Source organism: Megalobrama amblycephala, linkage group LG16, assembly GCF_018812025.1.
Source record: "Megalobrama amblycephala isolate DHTTF-2021 linkage group LG16, ASM1881202v1, whole genome shotgun sequence".
NCBI lineage: Eukaryota > Metazoa > Chordata > Actinopteri > Cypriniformes > Xenocyprididae > Megalobrama > Megalobrama amblycephala.
The window spans coordinates 13,042,239-13,064,701 of record NC_063059.1 but is presented as its reverse complement, the minus strand read 5'-3'; the positions used below and the strand labels follow the sequence as shown (position 1 = coordinate 13,064,701).

The window sequence follows — 22,463 nt, the reverse complement described above, 5'->3', positions numbered from 1 at the left end:
TCTGCTTTTGTATGTTGAGAACAAATAACCTTTATTTGTACATCAGCTTAATAACTCCTCAAAAATGACAGCTGATTCATATCCTCAGTGATTAAATAATATGGCTCTGGAATGTTGTTAAAAGCTATTATCTAAAACATATGAACGGTTTTAATCTTTGGTTGAATGCACTTTGTAAAACTATAAAGCTTCAGTCATGGAATAAATGTAAAGGGCACAATTGGCATGGAATAAAATATGGAAATGTGGCATAAACTTAACCTTTACAGACCACAATGCAAACACACCATCTAGCGTTGCAACAAAGCTGCCATCTAGTGTAGAGGCACTGTATGATCATGCTGTCTAGCTAACAATAAAACTAATAATTATGTCAGTTAATAAAACAAAGACATTTGGCAATGACAGGCCACAAAGAAGAACTGACTAACAGATATAATCATGGTGTAGAATATTCTTCTTCATTCAGGAGTACATAGTCAGCTGCAACCACTGTGAACGAGAAACAAAAGAGAGTTATATAGAAGCTAATTTAGCAGACTGATGGTGCAAGTCATAAAGTGCTGGTTTCTTGTGGTCTTCTTCAATTATAGTTCCCATACAGTACCTCTTGAATGTTGACTTTAATGGTCCCGTTGTTGTCGTTATCAAGTGTCTTGAAGGCACCTGTAAATAGCAAAACATTAGCAAGGCAAGTAATGCTGAATCTAAAAATATACTGAGCCTGTGATGAAACAATAAAGACTGCAAGATATTCAGTCAACGTACGGCACATGGCATCCAGGCGCACAAGACACCCAATGAAATTATCAAAATCCATGTTGCCCTTTTCGTCACTATATCGCCGGATGATCAACTGGAAAAGCTGGTCATTGAGTGGGAACCCTAAAGGAGGGAACAAATTAGAAATTAAACAAATTCTATTCCACTCTGACTTGCTGAATATGAATTATGACTGGTAGATATACTAGTATTTTTCCACAATATTAAAAAAAAAGCACATAGAGGACTTTAGCATGCCTATAAAAACAGTAATAATGTCAGTACTGACAACACTGCTCACCTGCTGCTTTGAAAGCTCCAGGCAGCTCATCAGACCCAATCACACCTGAGCGATCGGCATCATAAGATTTGTAAATGCCCTGGATTTAACAAAAACAGGTTGCTCTGAAACATTTATGAAAGGAAATATAAATCTGTCGGATGCACAAGAAAACTAATAAATATACTAAGTGGTAACTCATCGTTAAAGCAATTAGAAAAAAAAAAAAAAAATCATGACATTCATGATAGTTAGTTGACACTAAATAGTCCCCTGAATATAAAGTTTGTATAAGATAAAAAAAAGGGTCCCACTTTAAATAAAGTGTCTTTAACTACTATGTCCTAGCATTTATATTAATCATTTGATACAATCCACTTATTGTGTACATACATGTTTTTACACTGTACTTATATATTTAAAAAAAAAAACAGTAATTACAACTGTAAATATATTGACTTGAGAAAGAAGATATTTTGAAGAATGTTGGTAACCAGACAGTTGACGGTAGCCATTCTTCAAAATATCTTCTTTTTAGTTCAACAGGAGAAAGAAATTCATACAGGTTTGGAACTACATAACGGTGAGTAAATAATGACAGAATTTTTATTTTTGGGTGAACTATCTCTAGCCTAGAACAACATGCTAAAACATGCTAGCAACATGTTAAAATGTACTATATACTAATTGATGCTGGAAACATGCTAGCAATATGCTAAATCATGCTAGTTTTGTGCTAATTCATGCTAGGAACATGTAAGCAACATGTTCAAATTTGCTAGCAAAGTGTTAAATCATGTTGGAAACATGCTTAAAAAAAACACCTTAGCAACCTATATATCTATCTCCTGAAACTCTTACCTTCAAAACCTTTAAACTTTAAAACTATTTTGAACTTAAAACTACTTCAAACTGAAAACCTTCATACTTCAAGCTTTTAAAACTTCTTCAAACTTTCTTGTCAGGCTTTCTCAAGCCAAAATCAAAGTTTATCTTGATAAACTTTTCTATCTAGTTCATTTCTGTGATTACATCTATAATTGCACTGTTGACACTTCCCTTACACCTTAACCCACCTTAACCCAACCTTAACTTCCCATGTCAATAGCAGCAAAAGTGTTTTGCAATACAACATGAACACAGTAAGTACATTGTACCTATCGATTTCTTATTTAAGTACATATTTAAAGACACCTAATATAAAATGTAACCCTATAAGCTTAAAGGATTAGTCCACTTTTAAATAAACTTTTCCTGATAATTTACTCACCCTCATGTCATCCAAGATGTCCATGTCTTTCTTTCTTCAGTCGAAAAGAAATTTAAGTTTTTGATGAAAACATTCCAGAATTTTTCTCCATATAGTGGACTTCAATGGGCACCAAACAGTTGAAGGTCAAAATTAGTTTCATTGCAGCTTCAAATTGTTCTACACGATCCCAGATGAGAAATAAGGGTCTTATCTAGTGAAACCATCGCTCATTTTCTGAAAAAAATTGAAAATTATATAAGTTTTATCCATAAATGCTGATCTTGAACTAGCTCTCTTCTTCTTCTCTGTTTGAATTCCAACCGTGTAGACACTGCTAAGTGTATTACTGCCCTCCGCAGGTCAAAGTTTTGAACTAATTTTTATATGCAATATGCTAGTTCAATAGTATATAACAATTAGTTCAAACTTTGACTGTGGAGGGCAGTATTACGCTTAGCAGTGTCTACAATGCTGGAATTCAAACAGAGAAGAAGAATGAGAGCTAGTTCAAGATGAGCATTTATGATTAAAACTTATATAATTTTCAATTTTTTTTTTCAGAAAATGAGCGATGGTTTCTCTAGACAAGACCCTTATTTCTCATCTGGGATCGTGTAGAACAATTTGAAGCTGCAATTAAACTAATTTTGACCTTCAACTGTTTGATGCCCATTGAAGTCTACTATAAGGAGAAAAATCGTGGAATGTTTTCATCAAAAACTTTAATTTCTTTTCGACTGAAGAAAGAAAGACATGGACATCTTGGATGACATGAGGGTGAGTAAATTATCAGGAAAAGTTTTTTAAAAGTGGACTAATCCTTTAAGTACAAAAAAAGTATAAAATTAACAGTATTTGTACCTGCCACCTCTTGATGTTATTCCAGAGATACTTGAATTCCTCAAATCCCAGTTTTCCAGTACTGTCACTCTGAGAGCAGATAGTTAAGGCAAAATTGATGTACCACATGTGCACTTACTCAAAAAATGCAATACGTCTGTTAACATTCTGTTAATGATTGATTGTATTGAAGGATACATCCATTACTGCAACCATGCTTCTGCAGGACTCAATAGTGAAACCATCTGTCTTCAGATCACCATCTAGAATTGAACATAAGGGATCATCTTATTTAGCACCTTTTACATAACGCCTCATTTGTGCCGTACGTACATATGTTAAAGAAACTTACGTTTGGAAATAATCTTGTTAAGGATGTTCATCAGTTCATTAGGGCTTACCTCCATGTCCTGTGATGAGAGAAAATGAATAAAAATGTCAGAACAGCTGCTCTCTTCTTTCAATAAGGCTTAAAACTATCTCACTTTTTAGAGACTAGTAATATCCAAAACAGAACAGAGACAAAACAAGAACTTGTATATAAAATTTATATTTTATATTTCAGCAGTTCTCAACCATGGGGCCATGAAATAACTTTAATTAGTTTGATTAATTATTTATTAAATATTATTAAGTGTAATAAAAATGCTAAAACACATCAAAAATCAAGTTGTAACCTGAAAACATTTCTTTTTCCCCCTTTAGTAATTAATGTTTCTATTTAAGAAATTGTTTCTGACAGAATCACAAAATGAATCATGTAATGGTCCCACTTTTATTAAGTGGACTTAACTACTATGTACTTAAATCAAAAAATAAATACAATGTACTTATTGGGTTCATATTGAATTGCAAAACACTTTTGCTGCTTTTGAGGTGGGATACGGGTAAGGTTAGGGAAAGCTTTGGTGGTATGGGTAGGTTTAAGTGTAGGGGTAAGTTGTAAGGGATGGGTCAATAGTTTAAATATAAATGTAAATACAGAAATTGATTATAGATGTAATTACATGCAGGTGTTTTTAAATATAAGTACAATGTATGTACACAATAAGTGCATTGTATCAAATGATTAATTTAAATGTAAGTACATAGTAGTTAAGGCCACTTAATATAAAGTGGGACCCATGTAATTTATTTAATATATCAACACAGTTTCTATTAATAAAAGTTTGAAAAAAAGTAATTAATCTTAATTAATCATAATTAATCTGATTATGCTGTTCGCATTGCTTCATGGGATTGTAGTTCTTTCCCTCAATAAAGCCATTAAGTACACAGTCTTGAACCTTTGTCTTTTCGTCTGATTTTCAAAAACTATCAAATTAAAGTTTGTAGTGTTGTGATTCACCTTGAAGCTGACTGTCTTGGTTTATGGCTTATAACTTTTTATCAAAGACTTTTTAAAATCTCTGGGGGAAAAATGAATGGAAAAAACTCTTCCGGAACCAGCGCTGCTGAAAAAGTGGTCGGCCACTGATGCACTCTATTGTTATAGGAAAAAAAACTTGTGATTTTCTCTAACATTATGTTCTGATTGTAATTTTCCACTAGTGTAAAACTTTGGAGAGAGCTCCTGCATCTAATGAATCCAGTACTCCAGTAAAGCAGGCTTCGACGCCCCTCTGTGACTCACCACAAACCAAACCCATCAGGACAGTCTTCTTCACAATGGCAGGAATGTGAAAAAGAGGAAGAGCCCGTCATACTTCTTCCCCCTAGACTAGTTAAGCATGGTATAACCACACCCGTTTTGTTAGTAAACCTCGCTGAACACCATGTGAAAGCCATGCTGGGTGGAGCAAAGTGATGGAATGTAGGCAATGCCTTGATGTGGAAGTTTCTGGGTTGAAACCAGAACGTCTAATGAATGCGTTTCTGATTTGTGAAAATGTAGTCAGACCTTTATGGATCTTTGTATGCAGGTGCAGGGATCATTTGAGAAGTATGGGAGGATACAATAAGTGAATGAACCTGACTTAACTCAGACTGTGTTCACGTGATCTTATTAGAAACTGCACCACAGTATAAACAGTAGAACACTCCAATGAAATGGAAATTAAAAACAGGACAGGTCTACTCACATCCCCTGCAAGTTGTTGAAATACTTTGCGAAACTGCCTCTCCTCATCGGTTTCATTCTGGTTTGCATATGCGAGTGGTCTTTTGGGAGGAGGCTGGAAGAGCAGACAAGATAAGTACTGTGAAAAGTGCATTAAACTTTTTCATGAGCCAAGGTAAAAAATCAATGGACCACTATATTTGACTTCCAGGATTCGCCAAAGTGCTTAATGACATGGCACAAACTATGAAAAAATATAAATGAATACATAATATGCAAACTTACTGGGTCAGAAGGAACAAACTGGTCGATGTTGCTGTAATGCAAGGAAAAGGCAAAATTATATCATTGATGAATTGTTGAAAATGTAGATGTTTTGCTTTGATCAAGCAGTAAAGTAGGAGAGTACAGGCTTACCTGACAACATCTACGAGTCCTTTAAGTAATTTTTGGGCCAAAAACATCTTGAGCACTTTGAACAAGGAAAAGAAAATATAAAAAGGCATGATTAAACAAAGATGATTAAGCAAGTTTAACTAAATACTGCAACAGGTAAATAAACACATACCAATAGCTGTGACAGTTAGCTCACTACAAAACCCATTTATCATTATCTAATAGTAAAAATAACCGTATAGCCTATTTACCTTTGGTATCTATCTCTTTCTGAAGGTAAATCACTGAATAAACAAACCATTCCTGCATTATGAATGTCAGTACTATACAGGCCCAAGGAAATTTATATGAACACATGAATTGGTAACGCATTAGTTTCATGCAGCTGTCTTTGTTTAACTACTGTAAAAATCGACTTTAAAGTTAAAGTTTAGTAGGCCGTTGTGATTTAATCCTGACGCACATCCGCAATTAGTAATGTTATCCATTTAAACTACTGTTAAATAGGAACTTACCAGAACAGAGACGCTGAATAGGTCCAGCGGAAAGGTAACGTTACAGAGAAGAGAGACGCGCTGCGCAGGTAAACAGAGCAGCAGTTTGCAAAAGGCGATCTGTTCTTGATGAATAGAGCAGCTCTCCACACCCAGTCCACTGATCTGTCAAACTCAAGGTCCTAAAACCAGCCAAGTTTGACGAACAAACACTGCGTCATGGGATGCGTCATGACGTCTAATTGTAGTCTGTATTTTCCTAAATATGTTTTAAGCGCTCCCTAGTGTACAACTTTTGTATTACATTCTTGATGTTCTTAAGTATTTATAATGTGACTTCTCTTTTGCAATTTACATTTTTACAATTTAAATGAAAGAAAAAAAAAGGGACAATATTCCGCTATTGTATTTCTTACAAATGTTACCAAATAGCCAATGCATAAATGTTTCAGTAATTTTATTAGAACTACAAAAGAATTGCACTTTGAAATAGCAACAATCAAATAGTAGCCTACAAATACCAAATATATATTAACAATAAATAAATAAATAAAAATCAACCAAAAAGCACAAAAATCAAGTGTTTTCAAGCTTTTGACTCAGAGAGTGTTTTCAGGTACTATGTGGTTTGTAATTAGAGAACTTATTTTTAAACTGACTGTTTACAATAACCTGGCCAAATATGTCCAGAGAATTTCATTATTTACAGATGTAAAAAAAAAAAAAAAAAAAGAAATATAAACTGTATAACAATTACCAGGGAACTATTCATGTTGGCAGTGCACTTAGTTATATTGTAGTATGAGACAGAGAAATTTATCAATGGAAATATTCAATGTTTAAAGGGTTAGTTCAACCAAACGTGAAAATAATGTCATTATTACTCACCCTCAAGTCGTTCCACACCCGTAAGACCTTCGTTCATCTTCAGAACACAAATTAAGATATTTTTGATGAAATACGATGACTCAGTGAGGCCTCAAACTCTCATCCATAAAGGTACTAAAAACATATTTGAAACCGTTCATGTGAGTTCAGTGGTTCTGTCTTAATATTATAAAGCGACAAGAATATGTTGTGTCCAAAAAACAAAACAACAACCTTTTAACAATATCTATATGGGCCGATTTCAAAACACTGCTTCGGAGCTTTACGTGAATCGGAGCGCCAAAGTCACGTGATTTCAGCAGTTTAGCTGTTTGATAGGAGCTCCAAATCACTAATTCGAAACAAAAGATTCATAATGCTCCAAAGCTTCATGAAGTGTTTTTAAGTCGGCCCATATAGATATCGTTGAAAAGTCGTTATTTTTATTTATTTATTTATTTATTGGCGCACAAGTATTCTCGAACGAACTGTTTCAAATATGTTTTTAGTACCTTTTTGGACCTTGAGAGTTTGAATGAACTTTGCTCTCAATAGAGGCCTCACTGAGCCATCAGATTTCATCAACAATATCTTAATTTGTGTTCCGAAGATGAATGAAGGTCTTACAGGTGTGAAATGACATGAGGGTGATTAATGACATTTTCAGTTTGGGTGAACTTACCCTTTAAGACTCTCACTTTTATGGGAAAATTTACTTTTTGAATATTCTAAGGAGGTTGAAATTTATTTAATTCATTTAGTTATATTTTGGACCAAATTTCACATTCATAAATGAAAGTTAAACCAAACCTTGATTACAGTATGTTAGACAGGAGTCTTGTTAGTACATAGACAGGATTAGAGACTCATTGAATAAAAAAGCTATGCCTTTGAATCTTTGTGAGCATTTATTTGATATTTTTATACCCGATTGTAGCCTTATTTAGATTTTTATATTATTACATTTATATTATTTTTGTAGTTGTTTTTCTTTCTTTCTTTTTTCTTGATCTTTTTAGGCTTTAAAAAAGGTATCCATAATTGTATAATGTTTGATATTTTATTTTTAAACGAAAGTGCATGTATAAATTCAATGTTTATTGAATAACAAAAACGACCAGATACGTCCCCGCCCACCAAGTGACGTCGAACAGGATGTAGATTTGCACAGGGAAGTGTTGCTCGCGCAGAAGTTGTAACGTCAACTGCTTCCTTGTAACAATGGCGACCGAGTCTTTGCTATCCGTAAGACTTAGAGGACTAGTGATTGTTGTCATTCTTCATTTCGTGTTAATACCACCGCTGACAGCTATATCAGAGCCGGGCATATGGACCCTGAAGGCGGATAATGTAAGTGTATCACCACCTTCGGTATTCAGTCTACGTGAAATCTTGACCCTCGTGTATCGTCTTCTAGACTAGAGTGATGACAGACCATTGTCTTGTCACACACAACACCAGTTGACACTTACCATATGTTCATGTATTAAAGCATATATTGGGGATCGATAAATGATGTTATGTGCCTATAGTGAACATGTATCTTTAGGCTAAGCTATTTTACAGGTTTTTCTTAATCTGGTCTATCTGAATTCATACTAATCTTTAAATTACAGTTACAAATACATCTCATGTATAAAATATGTACATGAAGGATTCATTTTTGGGTCACTAGATGGTGAGAATTCTCCTTTTTGTGTCTTTTTCAGAAAGATATAGGGAAGCATGCAAAGTTCTTCTATCTCCCAAAGACAATGTTCAATAATACTTACATTGAAATAAACGGTGAGTGTGCGCTTTACTTGGTAATTTTATCTCATCCATCAATGAGGATGTTATACTGTGGCTGTTTTGTGCATTATTTGTATTAATTAATCTGCTGAATGTATTTCAGGGCATTGCGATGGGACTGTAAACTTCACTATATCATGGTATTTGCGGAATTCTCCTTGCCACGATGAAGTGTTTGGACTTACTGTGAGTGGATTTTTATAATAATGTGTTGTTTTGACTAAATTTACATCATTTTGATATGCAAAATTCTCTTTTCCTCAAAAAGCCTGAATCAGCAGAACAATATTTTGACAACAAGGATGAACAGCGGCCAGGAGGCAGTGGAGCCTACTCAACACACGTGTATAAGCATATAGAATGCAAACCTATTATTGATGCAAATATGGTAACTTCTCTTTTTAATACATACCTTGTTGAATAAATGTTTGTTTTGTCACTATGTTTTTAGTTTAGTTATGTCAGACTTAAATTAATAACATGAATGTCAATAAGCATCTCTCTTTTTTTCTTGATTGAACACCCCAGTTTGCACTAGAAGACCTTGATCAACATCTACCTCTGAATCCATTAACTCAGGTGAGTTGAATTATTATAATTATATAAGCGATACTGTACAGTCGTCCGACCATTATTGAAAAATAAAAACCCAGCTGTGTGATCAGGACTTCACTCATCCCATGGCAGCACAGACAGACAGATAGATAGAGATAGATAGATATGAAATATTGATTTGACAAGATTGTGAGATGAAAGAGGCCATGGAGTGATATATGTAACTAGCACAGCTATGTAGGAAATCTGTTGCCTAATAGTAAGTTATTCAATGGTGCGGAGTGCTGTGATTGACCAATCAGAATCCAATATTCTTAATAGCTTTTTGGCTATTTTTATCAAGTATTTTAGTTGTCTGTCTGATCTGACAAGATTCTTTCTCACTGTTGTTTAACTGACAGGTTTTTATAGCTAACCAGCAGACTTTGCTGTTCATTTGAATATGTAGTCTAACCAGTTGTGTCACTGTTAATTTTGAGTGTTCCCAGATTCATCTTTCATAAACGTATTTCCAGTATAGATTTTGTCCAAAGAGGATTGGTCCTCACAAACTTCTAAAACTGTACAATAGGAGATGACAACAACAGAATTATTTTAGGGGGAAACTTTTTGCATAAAATATTAATTGCTACAGCCTAAAATTTTACTTAAAAGGTAAGTTCACCCAAAAATGAAAATTCGGTCATTAATTACTCACCCTCATGTCGTTCTACACCCATAAGATCTTCGTTCTTCTTCTGGACACAAATTATATTTTTTATGAAATCCGATGGCTCAGTGAGGCCTCCATTGCCAGCAAGACAATTAACACTTTCAGTACCCAGGAAGCTACTAAAGACATATTTAAAACAGTTTATGTGAGTACAGTGGTTCAACCTTAATGTTATGAAGCAATGAGAATACTTTTTGTGTGCCAAAATGACAAAATAACAACTTTATTCAACAATATCTAGTGATGGGCGCTTTGAAAACACTGCTTCATGAAGCTTCGAAGCTTTACGAATCTTTTGTTTCGAGTCAGTGGTTCGGTTGCATTTATCAAACTGCCAAAGTCACTCCCCCCCCACACCAGTGGTGAACCTTTGAAATTTCAAAACACCTATGATGTAATGAAACCTCGACTTTGGCAGTTTGATACACGCTCTGAACCACTGATTCGAAACAAAAGATTTGTAAAGCTTTGAAGCTTCATGAAACTGTGTTTTGAAATCGCCATCACTAGATATTGTTGAAAAGTTGTTATTTAGTTTTTTTGGTGCGCAAAAAGAATTCTAGTTGCTTCATAATATTAAAGGTGCCCTAGAATTAAAAATTGAATTTATCTTGGCATAGTTAAATAACAAGAGTTCAGTACATGGAAATGACATACGGTGAGTCTCAAACACAGTTGTTTCCTCCTTCTTATATAAATCTCATTGGTTTAAAAGACCTCTGAAGAACAGGCGAATCTCAACATAACACCGACTGTTACGTAACAGTTGGGATCATTAATATGTACGCCCCCAATATTTGCATATGCCAGCTCATGTTCAAGCATTAGACAAGGGCAGGACATCTGGATCTGTGCACAGCTGAATCATCAGACTAGGTAAGCAAGCAAGAACAATAGCGAAAAATGGCAGATGGAGCAATAATAACTGACATGATCCATGATAACATGATATTTTTAGTGATATTTGTGAATTGTCTTTCTAAATGTTTCATTAGCATGTTGCTAATGTACTGTTAAATGTGGTTAAAGTTACCATCGTTTATTACTGTATTCACAGAGACGAGAGCCGTCACTATTTTCATTTTTAAACACTTGCAGTCTTTATAATTCATAAACAACTTCATTTTTTATAAATCTCTCCAACAGTGTAGCATTAGCCGTTAGCCACAGAGCACAGCCTTAAACTCATTCAGAATCAAATGCAAGCATCCAAATAAATACTATACTCACAGGAATCGATGTATGCATGATGAACACTTTGTAAAGATCCATTTTGAGGGTTATATTAGCTGTGTGAACTTTGTGTTTGCTGTTTAAGGCAGTTGAGAGCTCGCGGAGGTGGGGGAGCGGGAGATTTAAAGGAGCCGCACGCTTAATCGGTGCATATGTAATAATGACTCAAAATAGGCAGTTAAAAAAATTAATTAAAAAAATCTATGGGGTATTTTGAGCTGAAACTTCACAGACACGTTCAGGGGACACCTTAGACTTATATTACATCTTTTGAAAAGGGGTTCTAGGGCACCTTTAAGGTTGAACCACTGTAGTCACATGAACTGTTTTAAGTACGTCTTTAGTAACTTTCTAGGCATTGAAAGTGTTAATTATCTTGCTGGTGATGCAGGCCTCACTGAGCCATCGATTTCATCAAAAATATCTGTTTGTCTCCTGAAGATGAACAAAGGTCTTACAGGTGTGGAATGACATGAGGGTGAGTAATAAATGACAATTTTCTTTTTTGGGTGAACTATCCCTTTAAGCTGCCGCCAGAAAATGTAGGAAACACCTTTGGAATATTGTCTGCTCTCTTTTGTGTTTCAGTCAACAACAGCTAAACAAAGCAGACGAAGGAGGGATGTGGACAAGACGGAAGTACAGGCGAAAAAAGTTTGTTCATTTTCTGTTCAATATTGTTACCCTCTCACTGAAAATCAGAATTGAAACCTCAAGACTTCGCTCAAAATGAAAATTCTGTCATCATTTACTCTCCCTCCAAACCTGTGTGACTTTTTTTTTTTCTCTTGTAGAACACAAAAGGAAATGTTTAGCAGAATGTCTGAGCTGCTCACTGCCATACATACAAAATGAATGGAGAGTGCGGGCTTTCAGGCTCCAAAAATAGTAACATAAAAACAGAATAAAAGTAGTCCATATGACCAGTTCAGTATATTCTGAATAATCTGAAGCCATGTGATAGTTTTGTGTGAGGAACAGACATAAATTTAAGTAGTTTAACAACATTATATGTTCATGTAAACATAAGAATGAGTAAATAATGACAATTTTTAATTTTTGGGTGAAATACTCCTTTCAGTATCTTGATAAGATTTATTAAGTGATCGGTTTTTGTTTTTGTTTTTTTTTGTGTAAAGAAAGCAAAGATGTGATATGATGTTCAATGCCAACAAAGTTAAGACTTGAATGCAGATTTATAAAAGTACACTTTTCCAAATGTTTGATCAGGCTGCTGCAACAAATCCATCGAGTGATCCGCAAAGCAAAAAAGAGAAAGACTCTTCACCAGCAAAAATGACACTCGCCTCAGTGAGTATTATAGCACAGAATGACAATTCAAAATTGTTCTTTAATGTGGCTCTTTCTTTACATGCATTTTGTTGTTGTAGCAAAAACGGTCAAAATCAGACTCCGCCGTGGCACGAACCTGGGACGACAACCCTTATATGTTCATCGTCAAAATTGAGGCTTTTCCACCTGCCAAAGAAACAGAATGGAACTTGCAACGTAAGATTATAACTGGACGTAATAATGAGGTTTATGTAGTAATGAACTACAAATGGAACTCAGCATAATGTCTTGTCATAATGACATACAAATACTAAACAATTTTATAACTGAACAATAATATTTTAAAATAATGTTAATATATATTTATTTCAAACTACAGTGGTGGTCAGGATGCATGGCCCCTATGAATACATCTCAGCATCTGAATGGCCTTTGATGATTGTGAGTGTGTTTTTTATTGTCTAACTGCTGTTACTTAAGGCTCTGTTTCATATGTTATTGTAGGATTTAACTAGCAACATATCAGTGTTTTTGTAGTATTTTTTAAGTTTCTTTTATATGCAAAAGCTTTAACTTTTTGCCCATTGTCCTCAGTTCTACATGGTGATGTGCATCATCTACGTGTTTATGGGCGTGCTGTGGTTGGCTCTCTCGGCTTGTTACTGGAGAGACCTGCTGCGGATTCAGTTCTGGATTGGTGGAGTGATCTTTCTGGGCATGATTGAGAAGGCGGTCTACTATGCTGAGTTCCAAAGCATCCGTTACGATGGCCAATCAGGTAACACTAGTTAAAATTGTGTCCTTAAAACTGATTAGATATTTATTTATGTCATAAACAGCTTGAAGTGAGACCATATTGTGTGTTTGCTGCTGAAATGTGATATTTTATGTGTAGTGAACTCATTTGTTTGAGTTAAAGGGTCACTGTGAAGAGAAATGAAGGCTGTTTAATATTTAGCATGTAAAGTATTTATAATAATCTAGTACATTTAAACATAAAGCTGTTTAAAAATAAATAAATAAATAAAATGCAGGTGGATTTCAGCAGTGGTGTGTAACTCAGTCAGTCCTACTAGCCACTTTGGTGGGTATATATATATATATATATATATATATATATATATATATATATATATATATATATATTATTATTATTATATGACCTTTTCAATTGTAGTCTTCTGAAAAAATAAACGAAGTGCAATGTAGTGTTGCCAAAAAGGACGATTTTTCGATACATATTGATACTGAAACGTTTCCAGTGCTTTTCCGCAGAATAGATACACGATACCAGCTGTGCTTTCTTGTTCTCCAATCTCTCCGACAGCGCGTTGACACACAGTCCCACCTCCCCTCACTCACTAATTTCATTTGCTCTGGATGAATATTGTTGGTGTTACAAGGCTTGAATTTCGGTGTTGAATTGCACATATTGCGCATAATTTTAGTCATTCCCGCAGATTTTGTGCTCACACCCGATAAAATAAAGCAGCCTCTCAGTACTAAATTAAGTTCTTTTTTGCAGCTTATTGTGCTAAAAATAGTCAAATACACACAAAATAATGTCAAAAGGCAAGTCTTGGCGAGTATACACGTAAACACTGTCAGTTGAGAAAGAAAACGAATGTGTAACAGTATAATGGATCTGTGCATCAGGCATTAAAGTGACAGCAGCCTAATATACCTGCTGCCAAATTATGAGATTATATTAAAAATATCTGTATGACAGTTTTTCCCCATGGTATTGATGTCAGAATTGTGGCCAGTGAAAATGTTGAGTGGCTAGTAACGTTGGAAAACCACTAGCCACAGTGGCTGGTGAGCAAAAAAGTTAATGTTAAACCCTGATTGTGGCCCATTATATCAATAAATCCTTAGGTTTTTGTTTGATTTGACTGATTCTGTAAATGTATTGTAAAGCTTTGATAAGGTTACTATAGAGAATGTAGTTACTCATTGTGCATTATTTTGTGTGTGCAGTTCAAGGTGCAGTGGTGTTTGCAGAGATACTTTCGGCTGTGAAAAGAACCCTGGCTCGAGTGTTGGTCATTATTGCTAGCCTGGGATATGGCATAGTCAAGTAAGTTGTTTTTAAATGGCAATATATGGAGGCATAGTGTCTTCACAGTTGAACACAATAGAATCTGCTCTAATCTTTTATTCAGCAAGGATACATTAAATTGATCAAAAGTAAAGACTTTGTTACATTGTAAGTTTTGTAACAAAAATTTCTATTTCAAATAAATGCTGTTTTTTTTTTAACTTTCTGTTCATTAAAAAACATGAAAAAAAATTCCACAAATATATTAAGTAGAACAACTGTTTTGAACATTGATAATAATAATAATCAGAAATGTTTCTTGAGCAGCAAATCAACATATTAGAATGATTTCTGAAGGATCATGTGACACTGGAGTAAACCTGTAACTGTGTTTACTGTGTTTTTGATCAAATAAATGCAGCTTCTGTGAGCATAAGAAACATGAAAAAATTCTGACAGACCCCAAACTTTTGAGCAGTAATGCTATTTGCAGTTAATTCTGGAAGTGGAGTTCAATTGCAGCAAAGCATTTATTATAAGAGTAATCTTCAGCGTAGTTCTATACATTTCCCATTCAATAACACTGCCTTTTTGCTGCAGACCAAGACTAGGAGCATTGCTGCACAGGGTAGTGGGAGTAGGACTGCTCTACCTTATCTTTTCCATAATAGAGGGCGTCCTGAGAGTCAACACGGTAAGCAGAGTTTCACCACTGAAACCAAACACTTTCACTTCCAATAATAAATAGACTAGTGGAGAAACATCTCCCCCTTTGTGGCAAACCTTCTAATTTAACATGATGATGTTGCACCAAATGTCATGTGAAGCTTAATGTCTCTCTCTCGCAGGAGCACGGTGGTTCAAGCAGGCTGCTTTGTGACATTGTTATGGCCCTCATTGATTCTTGTATTGTGTGGTGGATATCCTTTCACAAGTCAATTATCTGTTAAGACCGTGTTCATTTTGTGCTGTTATTACAGTTACTTTTGCTTCGTGGAGTTTAGGATAGATAAATGGAAATGACAGTTGATTCAACAGGTTTGAACTTATAAATGTTTTTTCTAATTCAGTGACCGTGCACACAGTACTCTGTGCAATTCTTTTTGGGATGCCATGTAATGGAAATTTGAGTCCTTGCTCTTCTCATTCTTTGGCACTTGTGTTGGTTGTGGTGTACAGTTGAGATAATGCCTTGTGGAATATCTTCTTTCCTTGTTTTCAGTCTTGCTTCAAAGCTAGTAGCATGTAAACCTGCCTTTCTTGGGCTGAATGATGGTTAGGGATTGCAATGTGTAGAACTAGGGCTGGGCGATGTTTTAAATATGAAGATAATTTCAATTGCAATATAAAATGAAACAACATAGGATTGTAACGCTAACTCAAATGCTATTTATTTCTTAAGTACATATACATAGAAACCTCATTAGTGTCTTTTTCTATGGGCTGCTATAAGTAAGCTGTCCGGCCTATTGGAGCGGTCAGATCTGGTCCGTGAACACTCGAGAGCAAGTTTACTGTTCATCTGTATCTGTTATAGAGATTACCAGATGATTTTCACAGCATTTAGTGTATCATTAATAACATTTAGATATTGCATATGTTATACATAAAAGTTACACATAACACAAACCAGCACATTCTCATCTCTGAAAGATTATCCCATTTCGTCTGGAATTTATAGCTCAGTGGTTTTTACAGCCATAGGCTGCACAATGCTGTGACATTTTCAATGAAAATTCATTGAATTGTTAGTGTGACTCACGGCATCATGTTAACCATTCCCAGATGGCGGATGCATTGACATGTCTGGAGCGGTCAAATGTGGCATCTGCGTATACATGTCTATGATTTATTTGGCTATAAAATAAAATTCCTACTATTTCAATTTCTACTAATTTACAAACATTCTTCAAATTATCTTCTTTTGTTTCAGTAACCAAATCTAATTCAACAAATTTGCTAAAATATTCAAGAATTTCCCTGTGTGGCAAATATTAAAATATTTTAGTAATAAACATTAATAATCACGCTACCGTTCAAAAGTTTATGGAGATGTGTAAAAATGTTAGAGAAAAATTCTATTTTAATATGTTGTTCTATTAAACTTTCTATTAATCAAAGAACCATGAAAAAATGCATCATTATTTTCACAAAAATATTAATATTAAAAATAAATGATCACGTGACACTAAAAGACAGGGGTAATGGCTGCTGAAAATTCAGCTTTGCCATTACAGACATAAATGACATTTTAAAACATTAAGATAGAAAACGGTCAAATTATAAAAATATTTTACAATATTAATTTTTACTACATTTTTGATCAAGTAAATGCAGCCTTGGTGAGAATAAGAGAATTTATGCTAAAAACGTTAGTCTTTTGATCACAAACCTTTTGAATTTTAGTATACCATAGTTTAGTGAAAATTATTAAATGTAATTTGTGTTCGTGTTCATTCAGTGAAAATCATCCCTTGATTACATTTAACTAGTTTTAGTGTATTTCTTGCATTAATCATTTTGGAAAGTATTTGGTTGAAACGACAGTTCCTTTTGAAAAAAAGTCACCCTTTCAAGCAATCTCAGAGCAAAATATTGAGGTTCTGAATATCTTAAAAAGACAATCGTCCAGCCCTATCTAGGACCCTCCGATGGTGGTGTGTGTGACGGTGCTCCTCTTCTCTCTCTTCCTCTGGCTCTCTCTGTCTTTCCCTCTCTCTTCCCCCTGTATTGTTCTGCCAGGCTGAAGATGACCTGGTGCTGCTGGCTGCCATCCCCTTGGCTGTTCTCGACTCTACCCTCTGCTGGTGGATATCCTACGTTTCTCCATTGCTGCTTGTGTGTGTGTGTCCCTCTTTCTCTCTTACTGGGTTATTTAACATTGGCTTTCTATATGTCGGATGTTAGTCAGCCTTTTTTGTCCTCCTTCCCTTTGGAATTCCCTAGATTTTCTCCATTCATAACGCTTGATTCACCTAAAGGACAAACTCATCTACGTTACAGTCAGTGGGTCAGGAAGACTCTCTACAGTTCTCTATAATTTCTGCTCCACATTAATATTTTTTTAGCTGCAAAGTTTTAGAGCTCAGCAACTTACTAATGTTCACAATCTAGTATTCAGATATAGTCCTTGACACCCAGTCACATCTTCATTAGCCTGGCCCAGACGATGAAGCTCCTTCGGCTGAGGAGAAACTTGGTCAAGCTGTCCCTGTACCGACACTTCACCAACACACTCATATTCGCTATCATCGGTGAGCACACACTGCACACCACTACACTATTGTGTGAAGTGTTTTTGACATTAATCACTGGCAGTTAGGCATTTCAGTACAGTACTGTAATCCTTTCAATGTAATATTTCCATACTGAATTATGATTGGTTTGTCAAACATCTGGGTTACATGATTTATTAATGGAAAGTGAGCTGTAATTGGGGACATTCAATCTCTGTCTCTTTTTCTCTTGCTATATTTAGGTTGATAACTTTTCAAACTATAATTTTACTAAACTTGCAAGCACTGATATTTCCTTCATGATGCACTACTGTTCAAAAGTTTGGGGTCGGTACGTTTTTGTTTTTTTGTATTTGTTTTTGAAAGAAATTTCTTTTATTCAATAAGCATGCTCAGTTTATCAAATGTGACAGTAAAGACATTTTTCAATGGATTTTTAATTTCGTAATAAACACTCACCAGCCACTTTATTAGTTGCACCTTGCTAGTACTGGGTTGGACCTCCTTTTGCCCTTGGGAATTGTCTTAATTCTTTGTGGCATAGATTCAACATGGAAACATTTGTTAGAGGTTTTGGTCCATATTGACATGATAGCATAGTTGCTTGTCGGCTGTCGTATCCATGATGCGAATCTCCCGCTCCACCACATCCCAAAGGTGCTCTATTGGATTGAGATCTGTTGACTGTGAAGGCCGTTTGAGTATAGTGAACTCATTGTCATGTTCCAGATAATAGTTTTGTGACAGAAACCAGTTTTTTGAGCTTTATGACATGGCTTGTTATCCTGCTGGAAGTAGACATTAAAAGATGTGGTTATTAAGGGATGGGTCAGCAAAAATTCTCAGGTATTGAGAAATGATACTCAATTGGTACTAAGGAAAATACCCCCCACAGCATTACACCACCACCTGAACCATTGAAACTCCAAATTCTGACCCTACCATCTGAATGTCACAGCAGAAATTGAGGCTCATCAGACCAGGCAACGTTTTTCCAGTCTCCCAGCTGACTGGAGTGACACCGGTGTGGTCTTCTGCTTCTGTAGCAGATCTGCTTCAAGGTTTGACGTGTTGTGCGTTCAAAGATGCTCTTCTCCAGATCTCGGATATAACAAGTGGTTGAGTTATTGTTGCCTTTCTATCAGCTCAAACCAGTCTGACCATTCTCCTCTGAACTCTGGCATCAACAGTTCACCCACAGAACTGGATATATTTACTTTTTCAGACCATTCTCTGTAAACCCTAGAGATGGTTAAGAGTGAAAATCCCAGTAGATCAGCAGTTTCAGCCCATCTGGCATTAACAACCATACCAAGTTCCAAGTCACTTAAATCAGCTTTCTTCCCCATTCTGATGCTCAGTTTAGACTTCAGCGGTTTGTCTTGATTATATCTGCATGCCTAAATGCATTGAGTTGCTGTCATGTGATTGGCTGATTTAGATATTTTAGTCAAAAAGCAGTTGAACAGGTGTACCTAATAAAGTGGCTGGTGACAAAGCCACGTAAAGGCAAGCCTTAGCCGAAAAAAAGCATAATGTCTGCTAACGCTGTAGTACACAGGGAAGGAAACAAGGCCTTTTTTTAATATATATAGATATTAATGGAGGAGAGGCTTCAATAGCCTGGACAAGGTCAATCCTCAACATGCTTGCTCTTAAACGTTCATTTTGGATTGGACCTATTTTTAGAGTTTACACCAAAAAAAATGCTGGACAATTGTGTGACAGGTATGATTGAGTTTACGGCACCTCTCATTAATTTCTATGGGATCCACAAACTGACTGTTTGTCGCACAACTCTGAATGAAATTCAGTGGCGTCAAGTTTGTAATGTGGATGGTTGTTAAGGCACACGTGATCCATCTCTGCTGGTGAGTCCTGAAAAGGAGAATTTTCAAGAACAATCTGAAAAAAATCTATCACGGTTTCCACAACATTGATATTTGATATTGATAATCATAACACTGATAATAATAAGAAATGTTTCTTGAGCTCTAATACATTTTACTGTATTTTTCATTAAATAAATGCAGCCTTCGTGAGCATAAGAGACTAAAAAAAAAAAAAAACTTTTTAAAAATCTTACCAACCCCAAACTTTTGAACGGATATGTATGCAAATATAATTATTTTGCTTTTTGTTTATTGATTCTCTTAATGAAATTCTGATTCCCTTTCAGCTTCTGTTATATTCATTGTGTGGACAACAAAGACCTTCAAGTTAACCAAGTGCCAATCTGTGAGCATTCTCTAGTTACATGTAATAAATATATTTTCTGTTTCTGTTTTTTAGTTAAACTATACTTTAATTAACACCCATTTGCCATCAACTGCTCTTGTAGGACTGGAGAGAGCTGTGGATAGATGATGCCTTCTGGCGCTTCCTGTTCTCTAGTATCTGCTCGTCATCATTTTCTTATGGAGGCCTTCAGCAAACAACCAGAGGTAAAGCACTTCACCTCTATCCAAGTGTCAAAACCATTTGTAAACTCAACTAATAGTGGAGACAAGATTGTCAATCTGTGTCCTTCTGAACCCTTCAGGTATGCCTTCAGTCCACTGGTGGATGAAGTGAGTGAGGAAGAGGAGGGGGAGCAGCTAATGAATGAAGCCTTCGGTAAGAGTCTTAATTAACAAATTAGAAGGTGTGAGACAGAAGTAGCAGCCTGTATTTAAAGATGACGGAGAAATAATTCTGCACATGGCATCTTCGCCAGCTGCCCTTCAATATATGATGTGTTTGATTTAAAGTCGGAATGAAGTAGCGACCAATCTTTTCTTCTGTATTGTGATGTGCATCCGAGTGTAACAGATTATCAAAAAAGAAAAAACATAGGGTGGGACAACACACAACTCTTGAATGCTGCGTATCAAGTCAGCATATCTGGTTTTGAGGCTTTGTTAGCTTGACTGTCTGTGTTTAGCCGGTTCTAACCAGTTATTCTTGAATCTACAGAGGGTGTGAAAATGAGAGGGATGAAACCAGAGACCAACGGAAGTGCAAAACTCAGTAAAGTGGTAATGCACAACAATACTTGCCCCAAAAAATCAATTATTTTATTGACAATAAGCACGTTGTATTGCCATATATAAGAATGCCTTATGAAGGATTAGATATAAAACACCATGTTGTGAGAAAACAATCGCTCATTATTGTGTATTCTCAGATATGCTGCATATTTTTTTGTCAAATTTGTTTTGCGGTCCCTACAGGATGAAGATCTCAAATGGGTTGAGGAGAACATTCCCTCATCAATGGCTGATGTGTAAGTCCAGTGATCATATAAAAGTCATATGTTTGCAGAAATTATGGTTAGAATGACAAATAACTGGTTATTTTCTAAAAGGAAAATCACTTTTTAGTCAGATTATTTCTTCACCCAAAGACATCATCAGTTTGCCTGTAAGCTACTAGCAATTACTGCCGTGTCATTGACGTGTCCTTTTCTTTGTTTTGCAGCGCACTGCCGCCTCTGCTAGACTCAGACGAGGTAAGTGTCTCATACTCTGATAGGCCAGCAGTGGGCGCCCTTTGAGCTTCCAAAGTAGAACAGAGAGCGATCAGACTGTCACATCACAGTGTTTACCCTCGCTCCCTCTCTGTCGGTTGTTTTCTTTCTGCTTGGAACAAAAGGAGCGCTGAGGCTTTGGAGGTTTTGTCTGACTAATAAGACCTCACTAAAGCTAACATTGGACGTGTTCATTTTGAACTGCCGCCAATACGGACAAATCTCTTAAAGAGGAGATCAGAGATTACATGCTACAATACATACAAGCTTTTAAAGGTGTTTATATAACCGTGTTGGTTATTTGGGAATTTTATTGTATTTCACAGCCTTTTGTAAATGTCTAATTTTCCACATTGTTTTAAAAGAAGATTTCCTCTCATGATTTTTTTTTTTTTTTGTCTTTCTTCCCCCCCCCCAGGAGATCATGACCACGAAATTTGAGATGTCCAAAATGGAGTAGATCTATGAAGATGTATGTACTGTATTGTATTGTATATATGTGCATGACAATGCACAACTGCTTTATCCCAAAAGATGCGCTTTTCATAAGCAACGTCTGTAAATATGTGGGACGACGAGGGTAATGCACTAAAGGACTTTTTGTTTTATTTTTAATTGCTTGTTTGTATTTATATTTTCTCAGATAATATGGTGTAAGAGTTTCTTAAAACAACTGTAAATTGCCTTTGACTGTTGTTTACATATCTACAGTACAAAATGTGATTAAAACACATTAGTTTGTGCATTGTGCTGTTTTACTAAGAGGCTTTTGCACAACAATCCTCTTATTAATCACGTAAAGATGGGAAAACATGTCAGATGAAAGCTCTCTTTTCTGGTTTTCTTTAATTCGTCAGTATGCTTTCATAGATTAAGCATACCTCTCTGACCTGGTGGTATTTTCAGTAAAAGTGGCCATTAAGTGTCATCTTGCTGGCCTGTGGACCATTAAGCAGATTGCCTTTCAATGGCTTTATCTAACGTGAGTTTTTAATGCTCTGTGTCATAGTTAATAAAAACTCGCCTGCCTTTGGGTGCAGTTAGATGACGAGGGAAAATGAGGTTGCTAGATTTTTGTCCATCAACAGTCTAAAACAAAGGGCAAAGGTTGTTTTTTTTTTTTTCCCGATTGATCCAAGCTCAT

The 22,463-nt window shown here is 35.6% G+C and overlaps 2 protein-coding genes across 2 annotated transcripts; one reads left to right on the top strand and one right to left on the bottom strand.

The window, feature by feature from the left end:
• Positions 1-10: 10 nt before the first annotated feature.
• capns1b (calpain, small subunit 1 b) lies at positions 11-6,282 on the bottom strand. Its single transcript, XM_048161810.1, has 11 exons — positions 6,105-6,282; positions 5,611-5,665; positions 5,479-5,509; positions 5,216-5,308; positions 3,487-3,544; positions 3,333-3,397; positions 3,156-3,224; positions 1,064-1,142; positions 769-885; positions 608-666; positions 11-492 (listed from the first exon to the last, which is right to left on the bottom strand). The coding sequence occupies exons 2-11, from the start codon at positions 5,655-5,657 to the stop codon at positions 466-468; spliced, it is 645 nt and encodes a 214-aa protein (XP_048017767.1). The 5' UTR covers positions 5,658-5,665; positions 6,105-6,282; the 3' UTR covers positions 11-465.
• A 1,807-nt stretch (positions 6,283-8,089) lies between these two features.
• On the top strand, positions 8,090-22,064 carry zgc:162698 (Transmembrane protein 87A-like). The gene is given in 22 exon segments (XM_048161806.1): positions 8,090-8,300; positions 8,660-8,735; positions 8,845-8,927; positions 9,010-9,129; positions 9,270-9,320; positions 11,830-11,895; positions 12,472-12,552; positions 12,633-12,750; positions 12,914-12,975; positions 13,129-13,312; positions 14,515-14,614; positions 15,176-15,269; positions 17,318-17,386; positions 17,721-17,829; positions 19,991-20,049; positions 20,153-20,201; positions 20,204-20,255; positions 20,354-20,427; positions 20,767-20,828; positions 21,024-21,076; positions 21,271-21,301; positions 21,738-22,064. Coding segments are annotated over 22 exon segments (1,764 nt in total). The 5' UTR covers positions 8,090-8,171; the 3' UTR covers positions 21,780-22,064.
• The last annotated feature ends 399 nt before the right edge of the window (positions 22,065-22,463 follow it).

Bases quoted from the DNA above. Each gene is read 5' to 3' on its own strand.
- capns1b (XM_048161810.1), bottom strand. From the start codon at position 5,657: ATGTTTTTGGCCCAAAAATTACTTAAAGGACTCGTAGATGTTGTCAG. The intron at 3,398-3,486 runs GTAAGTTTCTTT...GTTCAATTCTAG, and splicing joins TAACAAGATTATTTCCAAAC to ATGGTGATCTGAAGACAGAT. The intron at 1,143-3,155 runs GTACAAATACTG...TGTTAAATCCAG, and splicing joins ATAACATCAAGAGGTGGCAG to GGCATTTACAAATCTTATGA.